The sequence below is a fragment of the Macaca nemestrina genome, chromosome 3, assembly GCF_043159975.1.
Source record: "Macaca nemestrina isolate mMacNem1 chromosome 3, mMacNem.hap1, whole genome shotgun sequence".
NCBI classification, from domain to species: Eukaryota; Metazoa; Chordata; class Mammalia; order Primates; family Cercopithecidae; genus Macaca; species Macaca nemestrina.
This window is the reverse complement of record NC_092127.1, coordinates 190,380,975-190,395,089: the sequence shown is the minus strand read 5'-3', so window position 1 is coordinate 190,395,089 and position 14,115 is coordinate 190,380,975. Positions and strand designations below refer to the sequence as shown.

At 54.0% G+C, this 14,115-nt stretch overlaps 1 protein-coding gene across 6 annotated transcripts in view; it reads right to left on the bottom strand.

Annotated features, from left to right (window-relative positions):
• LOC105483850 (zinc finger FYVE-type containing 28) overlaps nt 1–14,115 on the bottom strand; it is a 147,526-nt gene that overhangs the window by 93,708 nt on the left and 39,703 nt on the right. Inside the window, exon 1 of one of the 6 annotated variants that reach the window (XM_071093913.1) lies at nt 1,855–2,584. The exons of 2 other annotated variants lie outside the window; for them this stretch is intronic. In XM_071093913.1, coding sequence (XP_070950014.1) covers nt 1,855–1,917 — 63 coding nt within the window. In that variant the 5' untranslated portion in view covers nt 1,918–2,584. Of the gene's footprint in view, nt 1–1,092; nt 1,363–1,651; nt 2,585–14,115 lie in introns of those variants that run through there. 3 more of the 6 variants (XM_071093914.1, XM_011744868.3, XM_011744869.3) reach the window with 3 other exon arrangements.

Here is a 14,115-nt window from a genome sequence, read left to right as displayed (position 1 = left end):
CTCTCAGGACTCGGTACTGGCCCTCCCTGTGGCCTTCGGGCCCACATGTGGCACCAAGCCCTGGACTCATCACCATCCCTGTGGTCCCCTCAACCCCATTACATGATGAGTGTCCCCAGCACAGCCTGACCAGGGAACTGCTGAGACTGCCGGCTACTTCCTCCGGGACTCAGAAGACCCTGGCAGTTCTAAGGCTTGATGGGCGGGGGCTGGACACAGTTTAATCCCTCATATGACCGTTGACCAGTCACCTGTGAGAGCGGCATATACGCTACCCAGCTCAGGTCACCTGTGAGAGCAGCATACACACCAGCCAGCTCAGGTCACCTGTGAGAGCAGCATACACACCAGCCAGCTCAGGTCCACCTGTGGGAGATAATCCCTGCAGGAACGTCTCCAGGGGGCCTTGGACCAACCCAGCACTCCCAGTTTTCTTGCTTGCTGGTAGAACGTGCTGAAGATGTGGCATCCAGAGGCAGGGAGAGACTGCCCAGAACAGCCCGGGCCTTGTCCTTGACCCTCCCAGGGATTATAACAGCTTGAGTTAGGGAGGAACTGCCTGGGCTTTGCTTCTTTCTCCCTGGAAGCAGGGTGTCAAAGCTTTGCCTTGGGGGTCACGTGGCCCCTGAGGTCTCTAACGGGGGTGGCTGATTCCAGGGCCCTTCAACCCTGGTGCAAAGAGAAGCATGTGCAGTCAGCAATCCATCTGCCCTGGGCAGCCTTCCCGACACTGGGGACTGGCTCTGTCCCTTGCTTTCGATCTGTAAGTAATCAACCTGCTTTGTATAACTTGTATGTGAGTGTGTAGGTCACCAGTGCATGGAGGACTAAACAGTAGCCTGGGATGCGGTGCCCACAGGCAGAAGTTCCTGGCATTTGGCTACGACAATCTTTGCTATTCTCCACGAAGTAGGAGTCTTCTCTTGGGACTGGTAATTATCAAACCTGCTTTGAAATCCCTACTACCCCAGAGGAGATAAGGGGCGGTTCTCCAATTTACAAAGGGAAGAACCAAGGCTCAGAGAGGTTCACAAATCCACCCAAGATCTCACTTCCAATAAGCAATGAGGCCAGCATTTCAAAGCCACTCACCCTCCCTCATGGTGGAAGACTTATCCTGTGACTCGGTTTCCTTGTTTGCTCCTGCTAGGTATAAAGGGTGAAAACAGCACAAAGCCACCACTGATGTTGGTGCTGCAGCCCCAGGGCAGGCACTGTGCCCTGTGAAGGGAAGGCCTCCCCAGGCCTCGGGTCACAGCTCCAGGCTCACTGTGGCCTTCTGGCCCAGTGAGGCATAGGGTGTCCAATGCTGGCTGGGAAGGTGTTGCCTGGGACGTCCAAATTTGTGCCCCCGGGGACAGCTTGCACATCAACTCTGTCCACCCCGCCTGGCTGCAGACCAGGGCTTGGTGCTGAGCCCCCAGCCCCACCCACCCCCTGCAGGTGCCTGTGGGTAGACAGCCAGCCCCACAGGCCTCCAGCCTGACCTGGAACCACAAGCTGCCTGGCCTCCGTGTTGTGGGGCCAGCCAGGCCACTGAACGCCCTGCCTGCCCCAATGGCACAGTCCCCCACCTCTCCAAGCCCTTCAAAGCAAACCGCCAGGAAAGGCTGGCAGCTTTATGTTCGATTCACACCAGTAAGTACTTTACCCAGACGGCGGCCGTGCCTGTTTAGAGGAATCCTCCGCAGCCCAGACGCGACAGGAGCCACGTGGGAAGGGAATTTAGAGGGTCGGCACTGGGCACAGACGCCCCGGTGGACACCAGCTTCTTTGCCGCCTGTCCCGATTAGCATCTGCGAAGTGGGCTTAAGGACAAAGAGAACCCGCTTAGCCTGGACAAACCCTGCGCACCTCGCGTCCTGGCCCGCAGGAGTGACAGTGGTGGACGCAGGTGATGAGGTTAACGCCTCGCATTCCCGCCGCCAAGCCCTCAAGGCAGCCTCGGTCTCCAGCGGGTGACTGGGAATGGCAGGGGCTGCGTTCCGCGACACAACCCCCGCGTCGCCACAGCAAAGTCTGCCGCGAGGGGGCCGTGGACCCCCCAGGAGGCGGCGCGGAGGGACAGCGGGGCGGGGCCCAGCGGGGGCGTTGCACGGGGGTCACTCCCGAGGCGTCAGACCCCGCACGGCGCGGGTGGGGTGGGGGCGGTGGACGAGGAGATCCAGGCCGAAGGACGAGCGGTGGAGCTGGGCCGCCCGGCAGGCAGTGGGCAGCAGGCAGCGTTGGGAGAAAGGGGCCGGGTGTCCCTGAACGCCGCGGGGTAAGGGAATGAAAGGGGAAGGGGCACGGGAGGCGCAGGTGGCAGGCATCAGGGCCTCCACGTCTCCCCGGGTGGGCCACGCTTCGAGAGAGCGCCGTGCGCGGAGGCCACAGGCAGCAGCCGGAACAGCACGGGACAAGGGTGGGAGGAGGGGCCGCGCGGCGCCTGTCACTCCGAGCATGGAGCGCTGCCTTTGGGCCCGCACGTGCACTCACAAAGGGCGTGTCCCCCACAACTGCCTGCACGCGGCAGGGGCCTCTCAGTGCACCGAGGGTAATAATAAGGGTGACGACAACGCCAGCCTCCCCAGGATCTGGGCAGGTCACCCAGGCCCACCTTCCCTTAGGTGGGCAGAAATGCCCCTGGCCCTGCCTGCTGCCTCCCTGGCCCACAGAGTCTCTCCTGTCCCTGCTTCAGGTCCACGCCCAACTCTCCCAGCCTTCAGTGGGAGCCCTGAGCCCCGGCCCAGCCTGGGGACAAAGGCTCCGGCTCAGGCCTGGGTGGAACCGCTCGCCCCACTCAGGCTAGCAGTGCTGGCTGGGCCTTGGTTCTGTGCCTGAAGCTGGGCTACACCGGGAGGAGGCCTCCCAGGCCCTCCAGCTCACCCTCAGCTGGACTTTGGGTTATCAAGCTCTGAGAGTCACCCCGATACCAGAAGGCCCCAACTGGACCACCTGCAGAATAAATTCTGAAGGAAAAGGGAGCACACAAGCATACATGTTTGTTTCCCAGGTCCTGAGGTTCAGACATGGGGGTCTGGGGGCCCCCCTCTACCTACAGGAGGGATGCAGGTGGCAGAGCACGGCCCGTGCTCCCTAAGGGCAAGGCGAAGGCTGACCGTGTGACCCGCTTGCAGGAAGCCAGGGCAAGATCCAGCTGGCCTCACTGTGAACTCCAATGGCCCAGCATGGCTCCCCAGCACAGCCAGTGAAGGAAGGACCCTGAGGCTGAATGTGGATGTCCCAGCAGAGGCCACCTCTCAAAAAGCATAGGCATGAACTCTACACACACCAAAAACATTCACATGTACGTTCTGAGATGGAATTTTTAACCTCACTAAATTTTTGTTTAAAATGCTTTTACAGCTGTTACCAGTGCTCATGTTTCATAAGAACCTGCTTATGCAAAGCTGCACGTGGGCCTCCCTCAGAGGCAAGCCCAGGCCTCCGCAGTTTCCCAGATGGTCTGGTAAATCGGTGCCCTGGGAAGCTTTAGACTGGGGGACTGGTTTAGACACCCCAACAAATCAGTTCCCTGCACCTGCTGTCTCACCAGGCAACACCCGTTTCCCGGCCAAGTTGCTCTCACTCGCAGCAGAAGCCACAGCCAGCTCGGAGGGGCTGGTGATGGGTGGAAGAGGTGGCAGCCTTCCCCACAGCCACTGTCCACTCAGCTCAGTGGAGTGCTCAGTGGCCCAAAGAAAACCCTCCAATTGCAGAGGGTACAGTTCCATGCAGCTGGAGGCCTCTGCCCCTTGGGGCACAGCAAAGGGCCCCTTTGTCACCTCAGTGTAGTCTCTGATGTGGAAACAGATCCCCTCCCACCCATGGAAGGAGATGCTCCCCAGAAGCTGGACCCTGCCTCTAGGAGGAGGGTGGGTTGGCCCCCTGAGGATAAGGCATCCCCTATGATGCGAAGACATGCTCCTTACAGGAGAAACAGCTGGGCATGGCGCCACACAAACCCCAGGTGATAATGCTGGCCTTGACCGTGGCATGTGTTCCACAAGCCAAGCCAGACACAAAGCTGGGAGATAATTGCACATCTAGCAAAGCGTTTTCCAAGGGAAAATGGATTTTCAAATCAAATTCTGTCAAGTACTGCCTATACAAATGATGTGCCAAGAACACGGATTGCAGAAAATTTAACCACAGTAGCTGCAGTGGGAGCATAAAGAAACGAACGAACTGCACAGCCCCTCCGTCACTGCCGAGGAGGAGAATGGGTGGTGAGAGAGCTCCGGAGGGAAGGGTGCTGCGTCACCAAATGGAATAAGCCTGTATCTGACAGCTGGGCATTTAAACTGCCAGAGATCTCATTTTGAACTCCATAGGTTTAAAGATTCTTTAAAATGCATTTTATTTTTAAAACTGACTATTAAATAGCAAACTTGCTAGGAAGACAACCGATTCCATTCCCACTGTGCTAGCAGGGTGCCCCCGGGGTGCTCCCTGCTCAAGCCCCACTGTTGCAGGGGCTGAGCACAGCTCAGGAAACTCCGAAAGGGTGGTGGGGATGGGGGAATGCAGTCCGGTCAACTCCTAGGATGCATGGAAATTTGCTTGTGGAAAATGGAAACTTAAACTGCTTATTTATAAATTATTCCTCTCCTTCCAAAAGGATTTGAGGTGATTTGCTAAGTGCTCACAAGAACTGAGCTTGCTCCTTTAATCAGAGGAGCAATTCAAACACCCAGACAGGGGTCTGAGGTTGTGGGCCAAGAGAACTATTGCAGTGGGGCCGCAACAGCCGGCCCAGGATACTCTGGTCTCTACTTTGTTGGCTCAGGCCTGGGGGGCCATACGTGTCCCACGCTCCTGGGCACACTGGAAGCCATACTCAAGGAGGCCTCACCGGCCCAGGCAGGTGGACTAATGCTCAGTCCTGGACCAGCTCCCCTTGAAGGACCTAATGGACTTAGACACCCAGGGTGGTTGCTCCTCTAATCATGGAGCCCCCGACTCTGACCCAACATGAGGCCAGCTGGATCTTGCTCTGTGGTGCGTGCCGGTCGTTGCAGGTCTGTGTCTAGGTGGCTCCAGCCGGCAGAGACAAGCCCAGGCTCTGCTGCCCAAAAGAGAGCAAGCATTGCTTTCTGAAACTGTTATTATTGAGATAGAACTCACATGCCACAAAATTCTACCAAAGTGTGCCATTCAAAGGCCAGGCACGATGGCACTTTGGTGCTTTGGGAGGATGGGAGGTGGTGGGAGGATCACTTGAGGCCAGGAGTTCAAGGCCAGCCTGGGCAACAAAGCAACACCTTGTCTCTATAATAATAATAATAATCCACTGTATCCACACACAAAAGATTGGCCAGGTGTGGTGGTTCACACCTATTAGTCCCAGCTACTCAGGAGGCTGAGGCGGGAAGATCACTTGAGCCCAGGAGGTAGAAGTTAGAGTGAGCTGAGATCATCCACTGCACTCCAGCCTGGGGGACAGCGTGAGGCCCTGCCTCTATGGTATGCGATTCAGCAGTTTTTAGGGTATTCTCAGAGCTGTTTTTTAGGGTATTCCCAGAGCTGTGCAACCACCACATGATCTAGTTTCAGAACATTTTCATCACCTCCAAAAGAAACCACTCCCGTTAGCAGTCATCCCCCTACCCCTTCATCGACTTTGTCTCTGGATTTGCATGTCTGGACATTTCCTGTGCATAGAATCATACGAAACAGGGATTTTGGGTCTGTTTCTTTCACGGAGCAGTGTTTTCAAGGTTTGTCCACATTACAGCATAAATCGGTGCTTCCTGTGTGCCACTGTGTGGATGGACAGACCACATTTTGTTTATCCAGGCGTCTGTCGATGAACACTTGCACTGCTCCCATCTTTTGGCTGCTATGAATAGTGCCGCTATAAGCAAGTTTTTGTGGGGACATATGTTTTCAGCTCTCTGGGTATATATCTAGAAGTGAAATTCTTGGTCATATGACACTTCTATGTTTAGCTTTCTGAGAAACTGCCAGACTGCTTTCCAAAGAACTGCACCATTCAACAATCATAGAACAGCAGTTGGTGTGGCAGGGCTCTGATTTCCCTAAATCTTCACCAACACTTGTTATTATCTGACTTTTCAATTCTAACCATCCTGGTGGCTGTGAAGTGGCCACTCACTGTGGTTTTGACTCTCATTTTCCCAATGGCCAATGACACTGGGCACCCTCCATTGCTGGCTGACCATCTGCACATCCTCTCTGGAAACCATACGCTGTGAGCAGGTGGTGCTTAGAGGGGCATCCCTGCCATCCTTCCTTCCGGTGACATCTGTGAGTCAAGGGTATGGAACGCCACACTCTGTGGACTGACCATATCTGCTTTCTCACATCAGAGCAATCTAGGCCAGGCTGTTCCATCTGGTGAGACAAGGGTCCCCCCTGCCATAGCCACAGGACCCCATCAAAGCCATGGGCAGGTATGGACTGGACAATGTGGCACCTTTGTTGTGATTAGGACCTAATTTGCCACAAAGAGAGGCCCTGGAGTAAGGAAAAGGTGTCCCCAGGGCCTGCTCTGGGACCCCAGACACAGTTCCTACCCACCCACAGTGGGTCAAATGGTGGTCCCCTTGAAGCACGTCTGGAATGTGTGAATATGACTGTATTTGGAAAAACAGTTGTTGCAGATGAAAGAAAGGTAAGAATCTCAACCTGAGACCACCCTGGACTCTCTGGGTGGGCCCTAAACCCAGTGACAGGTGGCCTTAGAGAAGGTGAAAGGCACACAGAGGAGAATGCCATGTGAAGATGGGGCAGAGATCGGAGTGACGGGCCTGTGAGAAACCCCAAGGATAGCCGGCAACACCAGGAGCTGGAGAAGACAAGGAACGACCCTCCCTCAGAGCCCCCAAAAGAAACCAGTGCTGCCCACGCCACGACCTCAGACTTCGGGTCTCCAGAACTTTTGAAAGAAAGGATTTTTTTTTTTTTTTGAGACAGAGTCTCGCTCTGTCACCAGGCTGGAGTGCAGTGGCATGATCTCAGCTCACTGCAACCTCTGCCTCCCAGGTTCAAGCAATTCTGCCTCAGCCTCCCGAGTAGCTAGGATTACAGGAGTGCACCACCAAGCTCAGCTAATTTTTGTATTCTTAGTAGAGACGGGGTTTCACCATGTTGGCCAGGATGGTCTCGATCTCCTGATCTCGTGATCCGCCCGCCTTAGCCTCCCGAAGTGCTGGGATTACAGGCGTGAGCCACTGCGCCTGGCCGATTTTTGTTGTTCTAAGCACCCCACAGTGTGTGACTTGGTCACAGCAGCCATGTGGAATGAAGACGCCCCTCTCCCAGGGCACCACGATTACCTGATGTCCCACAGCGGAGAGAAGGGGATTTGCCTGGTCCTGTGTCATCGGGAGACACTGAGTGCATCGACCCCACGTCAGTGCATGTATCCTATAGACCGGCCCTGACCATTGCTCGGCCTGAGCCCCCTGGACACACCCGGAGCTGGCAGAGCTGGCCGGGCTGCCCAGTCCATGGATGGGGTTCCCTGGGCCCACACCCCAGCTCACGCTTGGGGGTAGGGATTCCCATCACCCCACATTCTGGGCGATCTCTTTCGACAAATCTTCCACCTGTGCAGATGGGACACAGGCAGGACAGAGGTGGCCCTGGACCCAATCCTGCTGGCCCAGGGCCCAGAGCCTGCCAGTGAGATGCAAAGAAGGGGCCAGAGGGAGCACCCACCCGCCTGAGCATCACTGTACCAGGGGAGGGGTGTCTCCCATACCTCCTCCACCTCCACCTGTCGGCTCCCTGGACAGTGGCATGGCCATGGAACCACCTGCAGTGGGCCAGTCTGGGGTGCTGGATTGCACACCGCATCCCTCGCCGGCCACCGCTCCTGCCCGCACTGTGACGCTGGACGCCTCTGTGACTGCCCTCAGGAGGGATGGGCACCTAACCCTGCCATGTCCATGTGGGTCAGGTGTGTCTCGGATCCGCCTGTGTAATGCGGCGTTCCAGGTGCTTCCACTGAGAAGACACGGTGCCCACTGTCCACCACAGCAACCCCCAGGGAAGAGAACCGGGCCTGGGGCGAAGGTGGACACAGCATGTGGGTCGCAGCCTGCGTCTGGCTCTTCATCTTGACCAGTTGTTAGGTTTCGGGCCCTGCTCCTTAGGAGAAGTGGCAGGTGGGCGACTTGGTGCTGGAGAGAAGATGGGGAGCTCACGTGGGGGCCGAGTGGGGAAGGAAGCACACAGGGGATGGGGTGACCGCAGGAGAGGGCAAGGCCACCTAGACACACGGACACAGCCAGCACCCGGCGGGGCTGATTCATGTGGTTGCCCGCATTGCCAAGAAGAATCCCTGGCACATTCTTCTTTTGTACTGTGGTTATTGCTGAAATAATTAAATAATGCAAATAAAACTTAGAAGCATTTGACTTATAATGGTGCCCGCTACTAACAGATGATTAGGACGATTCCATCATTCTTTAAAAATAGCTGTCCTAAAGGAACACCTGCTCTCACCAATGTGTCATTTTACCAGAGAATAAAAATTATTTGTAAAATAGTCCAGTGAGAACCTGTACTTTATTTTTATGCATTATGAGAGGAAAAATGATGATGTTCCAGAGGCTTGACATATGGCAAGAAAAGCCAAACAGGTATTCGCTCAGAAAAACCCAGGAAAGGATCTGCAGAAAAGTAACTCAGGCACTGGGGCTCATGGCAGGGCATAAAACAGACAAGCAAACAAACAAACAAAAACCAGAAAACAAAAGAATAGAAAGACTCCCTTCAACAATAGCAGGCAAATAATTAAAACTTTTCAGTGTCTTTAAGGGCCAAAGCCAAACTGGAAAAGGCACGGTCTGGCCACTGAGGCCGGCCTGGGAAGGCCACGCTGCAGGTTCAGTCCTAACCCAGCAAACAGCTGGCAGCCCGTCCCCCACCCGGTGTGAGAAGCCCGCCTGGGCAGCAACAGGATGAAGGTTGGGCTGCAGGGTGGTGAGCTGATGGCCATGTGTCCCCAGGATCCAGGGCTGGAGAGTCACACAGGAACAGCCTAGAGGCAGCAGACCCCAACTATGATGATGGTGATGGAGCCGGGGGCTGGCAGGCGTGCAGGGCCACGCACGCCTCGGGTCAGCCCAGTGGAAGCCTGGAGGGCGACGCAGCGTGTGGCCGGTTCTGGTGCACATGGCCCCTGTGGACATCTGTCAGAAATGGGGAGTGGGGAGGGAGGCAAATGTTTTGTTGGCTGTCACCTATTCCCATGACCAACAGGACCCAAAGGACCTTCCAGAGAACCAGAGGTTTCTATCCTAGAAGGATGGTGGCGAGGCTGAGTCTGGTTCTGAGGAGGACTTGTGAGGGGGTAGAAATGACCCCACCACCCTCACGGGGACACAGGGGTGTGTCTTCACAGCCCTACGCTGCCTCCCCAGCCCTTCCATCGCCGCCTCCTGCTGCCACCACTCCCGCCATCCTCCTTCTAGTCCTCAGCATGCCCAGCAGGTTCCAGTCCTTGCGATTCACCCAACACCTGACTCACTCCCCATTCGGGTCTCTGCCTGAACGTCACCATCATCGAGGCCTCCCAGCCCCTCCAGTAGGGCACCGTGCCCCATCACCCCGTGATGTGGGAGGGGTACACAGAGGTGCGGGCAGGCAGGGGTGCTGGGGTGCTGACCAGGGCCTGCATTCTGGGAAGGGACCTGAAGAGGGAGGGCCTGCGGCTGGGCACAGGTGGGCGCCGGCTGTCACTCCTCCGCAGAGGCAGGGCCAGGCACTCCAGGGCTTCGGTGATTGTGTCAGTTAAACTCTGAGGGTTGGGGCTCATGCTGGCAGAGCCAACCGCCTACCTGGACCAAGGATGCTGCACACCCCTAAGACCCAGTCTCCCCAAGGCCTCTCCCCATGGCTGACTCACCACAGCCTAGACCCAGGCCCTACCCAGGGGCCCTCCTAGCACCCCCAGCCTCTCTGGCCAGCTGGCTTTGTGCAACTAGGGAGGGCAAAACCACAGCATGCCACCAGAAGACCACCATGTCTCTGGGCAGACACTCAGGGTACCACTACCCTGTGCCCGGGCCAGCCCCTCCCCCCACAGCCACCGCCACCACAGGGACAGAAGGCTCAAGAATGGAGTGGCAGACAGACAGCATTCACCGGTCACCCAAAAGTGAATGAGGTGATCCACTTCAGCTATGCTCAGACCTTCTTAGAGAGTGACCATGTCTGATAGAGCCAGTGAAATACAAAATGACTTTTAAATAATTTTTTATTATAAAAAGTATGAGCTGGGTGCTGTGGCTCGTGCCTGTAATCCCAGCACCTTGGGAGGCTGAGGTGGGAGGATTGCTTGAGCCCAGGAGTTCAAGACCAGCCTGGGCAACATAGTGAGACCCCCATCTCTACAAAAAATTTTAAAATTAGCTGATTGTGGTGGCATACACCTGTGGTCCCAGCTACTTGGGAGGCTAAGGTGTGAAGATTGCTTGAACCCCAGAGGTTCAGGCAGCACTGCCATGATCACACCACTGCCACTGCACTCCAGCCTGGGCAACAGTGTGAGACCCTGTATCAAAAAAATAATTTTAAGTATGGAAATTCTGACAAATGTAAAAGAAAAACAATGTTTCCTGGAGCTGAAACACTGTCAACATCTTGGTCTTCCACCTGTGTGAACCTGAGAACACATCGATCCATTCTTAATTGCCTCAGACCTTCAAGCAGGGGCTCTGAAACCCATGCAGTGGCAAACATGCACTCGTATGCCCTGGCAGAATCTCCGTTCCCTAAGGAGCCCCTCAAATGCCCTGATGTGTTCACCTCATTCTAAAAGCTAGAGATGACGTGAGCAGCACACAACACGGTTTTAGAACACGATAAAACGGCAGCACAGAGTATGTGCCACACCTCTCCACCTTCAAAACCCAAAAAGTAGGGGAATGCATAGAGATTCCTGCCCAGGCCCTCCCTGTCATGCCCTAAACCCTGCCTCCCTTTGTGCCCTCTCTCCTGGCTCTGCCTTTGCTGCCCCACCCCAGCCAGTCCTGACCTTGGCCCTGACTGCCTGATCCACCAAGATGGGCTTCATCTTCCCCATGGGTCTCCAAGAGCTCCTCACTCTGAACAGCAAAAGCTAATGTTTTTACTCTAAAATCATGGTATGTGCATGGTCACATACAGCCCACCATGCCCGTAGGTAAGCCCTTCCAATCTGGAAAAAGCTCAGGGGCAGCCGGAATGCGAGTAAACAGAAAGAACCAGAACCCATGCAGAAACCTCTCTCAAAAATAATAATGTGTCTTCAACTAGTGTTGTTAGAAGCTGAAGGCTGTTAGTACAAGGACAGATGTCAGTCAGAAACCCGTTTTGGGCCAGGCATGGAGGCTCACACCTGTAATCCCAGCATTTTGGGAGGCCAAGGCAGGAGGACTGTTTGAGTCCAGGAGTTCGAGACCAGCCTGTACAACACAGTGAGGCCTCATCTCTACAAAAAATACAAAAATTAGCTGGATGTGATAGTGCACACCTGTAGTCCCAGCCACTTGGGAGGCTGAGGTGGGAGGATCGTTGAGCCTGGGCAGGTTGAGGCTGTAGTGAGGTGGGACTGCGCCACTGCACTCCAGCCTGGGTGACACAGTGAGATCCTGTTTCAAAAAAAAAAAAAGAGAAGAAGAAGAAAGAAGGAAAAAGAAAGAAGAAATAAGAAGGAGGACGAGGAGGAAAGAAATTGGTTTTTAAGAAAGTATTTGTGTGCTCATATAGAAAAATGCCCAAATATCTACGAAAGAAACCTAAACTTTTAAATTGAACTTAAACCCCAACATCAGACGCTGTGGCTCCTGCCTCATCTCCCCACCTTTGGGCAGAAACTTGATGCTCTTTCTAGAAAATTCTTAGGAAGTATCTTTGTACCCAGCCCCACATGCCACATTCGGCTCCTCCTTGGTGGGTTTGCGGCTCAGCAGCATGTGATGACCATGTCCCCTGTTGGCACCTGGTGCCAGTGGATAAGGACTGAGCCCAGTCCTCCTGCGGAAGACCCTGAGGTTCCAGACAGAATCCTCCTAAGTCCTTGTCTTTCTCTACTGCTTATGAAAGTGTAAATTTGGATGACATGAATAGCAGTTCAGACCTCCAGTACAAAGCTCTGAAAGTGCTATGGCCTTCCCCAGGCACTGGCCCCTGGGCTCACATCCCCTTCCCTCCCTGCTGCTGTAGCAAAAGGTGGAGCCACCATGGCTTTTTCAAGAAAGCTACTCTCCTGCAGCCTCGGGGAAGGTGGTTTTCTCTTCTTATCCTCAAGCCCTCTTTTTACAGGAAAATGTTATAATTAAGTCATTCCTACTCATTGTAAACAACTGTGCATCAATACGGGGTTAAGTTCTAACAAGGCCCAAATCACCCAGGGTCAATCACCCGGGCCAGCATTGAGGGAGGCCCCAGCACCTCCCCAAGGGTTCTGCCGGGTTCTTCCCCCTGCTGGACAGCAGTGGCTCACACTGTGACCCCCAGATAAAGTCACAACTTGGTGGCCGAACTGAATGAATCCACACCCAGCCAGGTGCCGGCTCGTGCCCACGGACAAGAATGAGCAGTGGCTGAGCTCACTGGATTTGCTTGTGCTAAAGGACTGTGTGAGGAGGTAGCTCACTCCACACACTAACCCCTCAACTCCTCTGTGGACCAGGAGGAGGGGAAATGACGTGGCGCCTGCCCTGGGGCTGGGCACAGGACTGTGCCACCCCCACCTCTTATCACAGGCTGAGAAAGCACCGCCCCATAAACAAAGGGCACCCCACTGACAGCCTCCACCCTCCCTTCTAACCCTACCACGTGGAGCGATGGAGCCCCAGATTTCAGAGTTCACCATGAATGTGCAAGATCTCATAGTTTTCACATTGATTACATGTTAAAACAATATTCTGATCAAACAAAATATTATTAAAATTAATTTCACCTGTTTCTTTTACTTTTTTTAATGTGGCTACTAGAAAATTTTAAATTGGCCAGGCACAGTGGCTCAGACCTATAATCCCAGCACTTTGGGTGGCTGAGGTGGGAGGATCATTTGAGCTCAGGAGTTTGAGACCAGCCTGGGCAACACAGTGAGACCCTATCTCTAAAAAAAAAAAAAAAAAGTTTTTAAATTAGCCAGGTGTATTATTCCATTCTCACACTGTTATGAAGAAATATCCAAGACTGGGTAATCTGCAAAGGAAGGGGGTTTAATTGACTCACAGTTCTGCATGGCTGGGGAGGCCTCAGGGAACTTACAATCATGCAGAAGGTACCTCTTCACAGGGCAGCAGGAGACAGAGGCCAGCAGGGGAAATGCCAGATGCTTATAAAACCATCAGATCTCCGGAGAATTCACTCACTATCATGAGACGAGCATGGGGGGAACTGCCCCCTTGATTCAATTACGTCCCATCAAGTCCCTCCCATGACACGTGGGGATCATGGGATTATAATTCAAGATGAAATGTGGGTGGGGACACAAAGCCAACCCATATCACTGTGTATGGTGACATCTATGGTCCCAGCTACTTGGGAGGCTGAGACGGAAGGATTCCTTGAGCCCAGGAGGTTGAGGCTGCAGTGAGCCAAGACTGCACCACTGTACTCCAACCCAGGCAACAGAGTGAGACCCTGTCTAAAAAAAAAAAATTAAAAGTTATACGTGTGGCTTGCACTCAAAGCTCACGTCGTGTTTCTATTGGACAGCACTGGTCTAGGGCTTTACTTTTATCTCTATTTTAGGACACATACAAATTTCTTAAACAATTATGAGCTAAACTCGCTGACATTTTATCAGTTTCCACCCTCGTGGCTGCTTCTTTTATCTTTCCTCCGAGTTCCGTTTTCTTGCTGACATGCATCTTATAATAGTAAACCTTACAATGAGCATCTGTAAATGGTTAAAAATGTTTGCCTGAAAAATGTCTTGATCTTGCCTTCCACCCCTTCACTTAGCAGTTCGTTTGGGTATAAAATCCAGGGCTTCCAGTTGCCTTCCCGCTGCACTGTGGGCTCATTCTCTATCTCGTGGCACTTGGGGTTGCTGAGAAGAAACCTGCCGGGCTTCTTCCATTTCTCTGTAGTTACTCTGTCTTTTCGGCTAATTCTAAAGATTTTCTCTTCATCCTTGACATTCTGCAGCTTTACCACAAC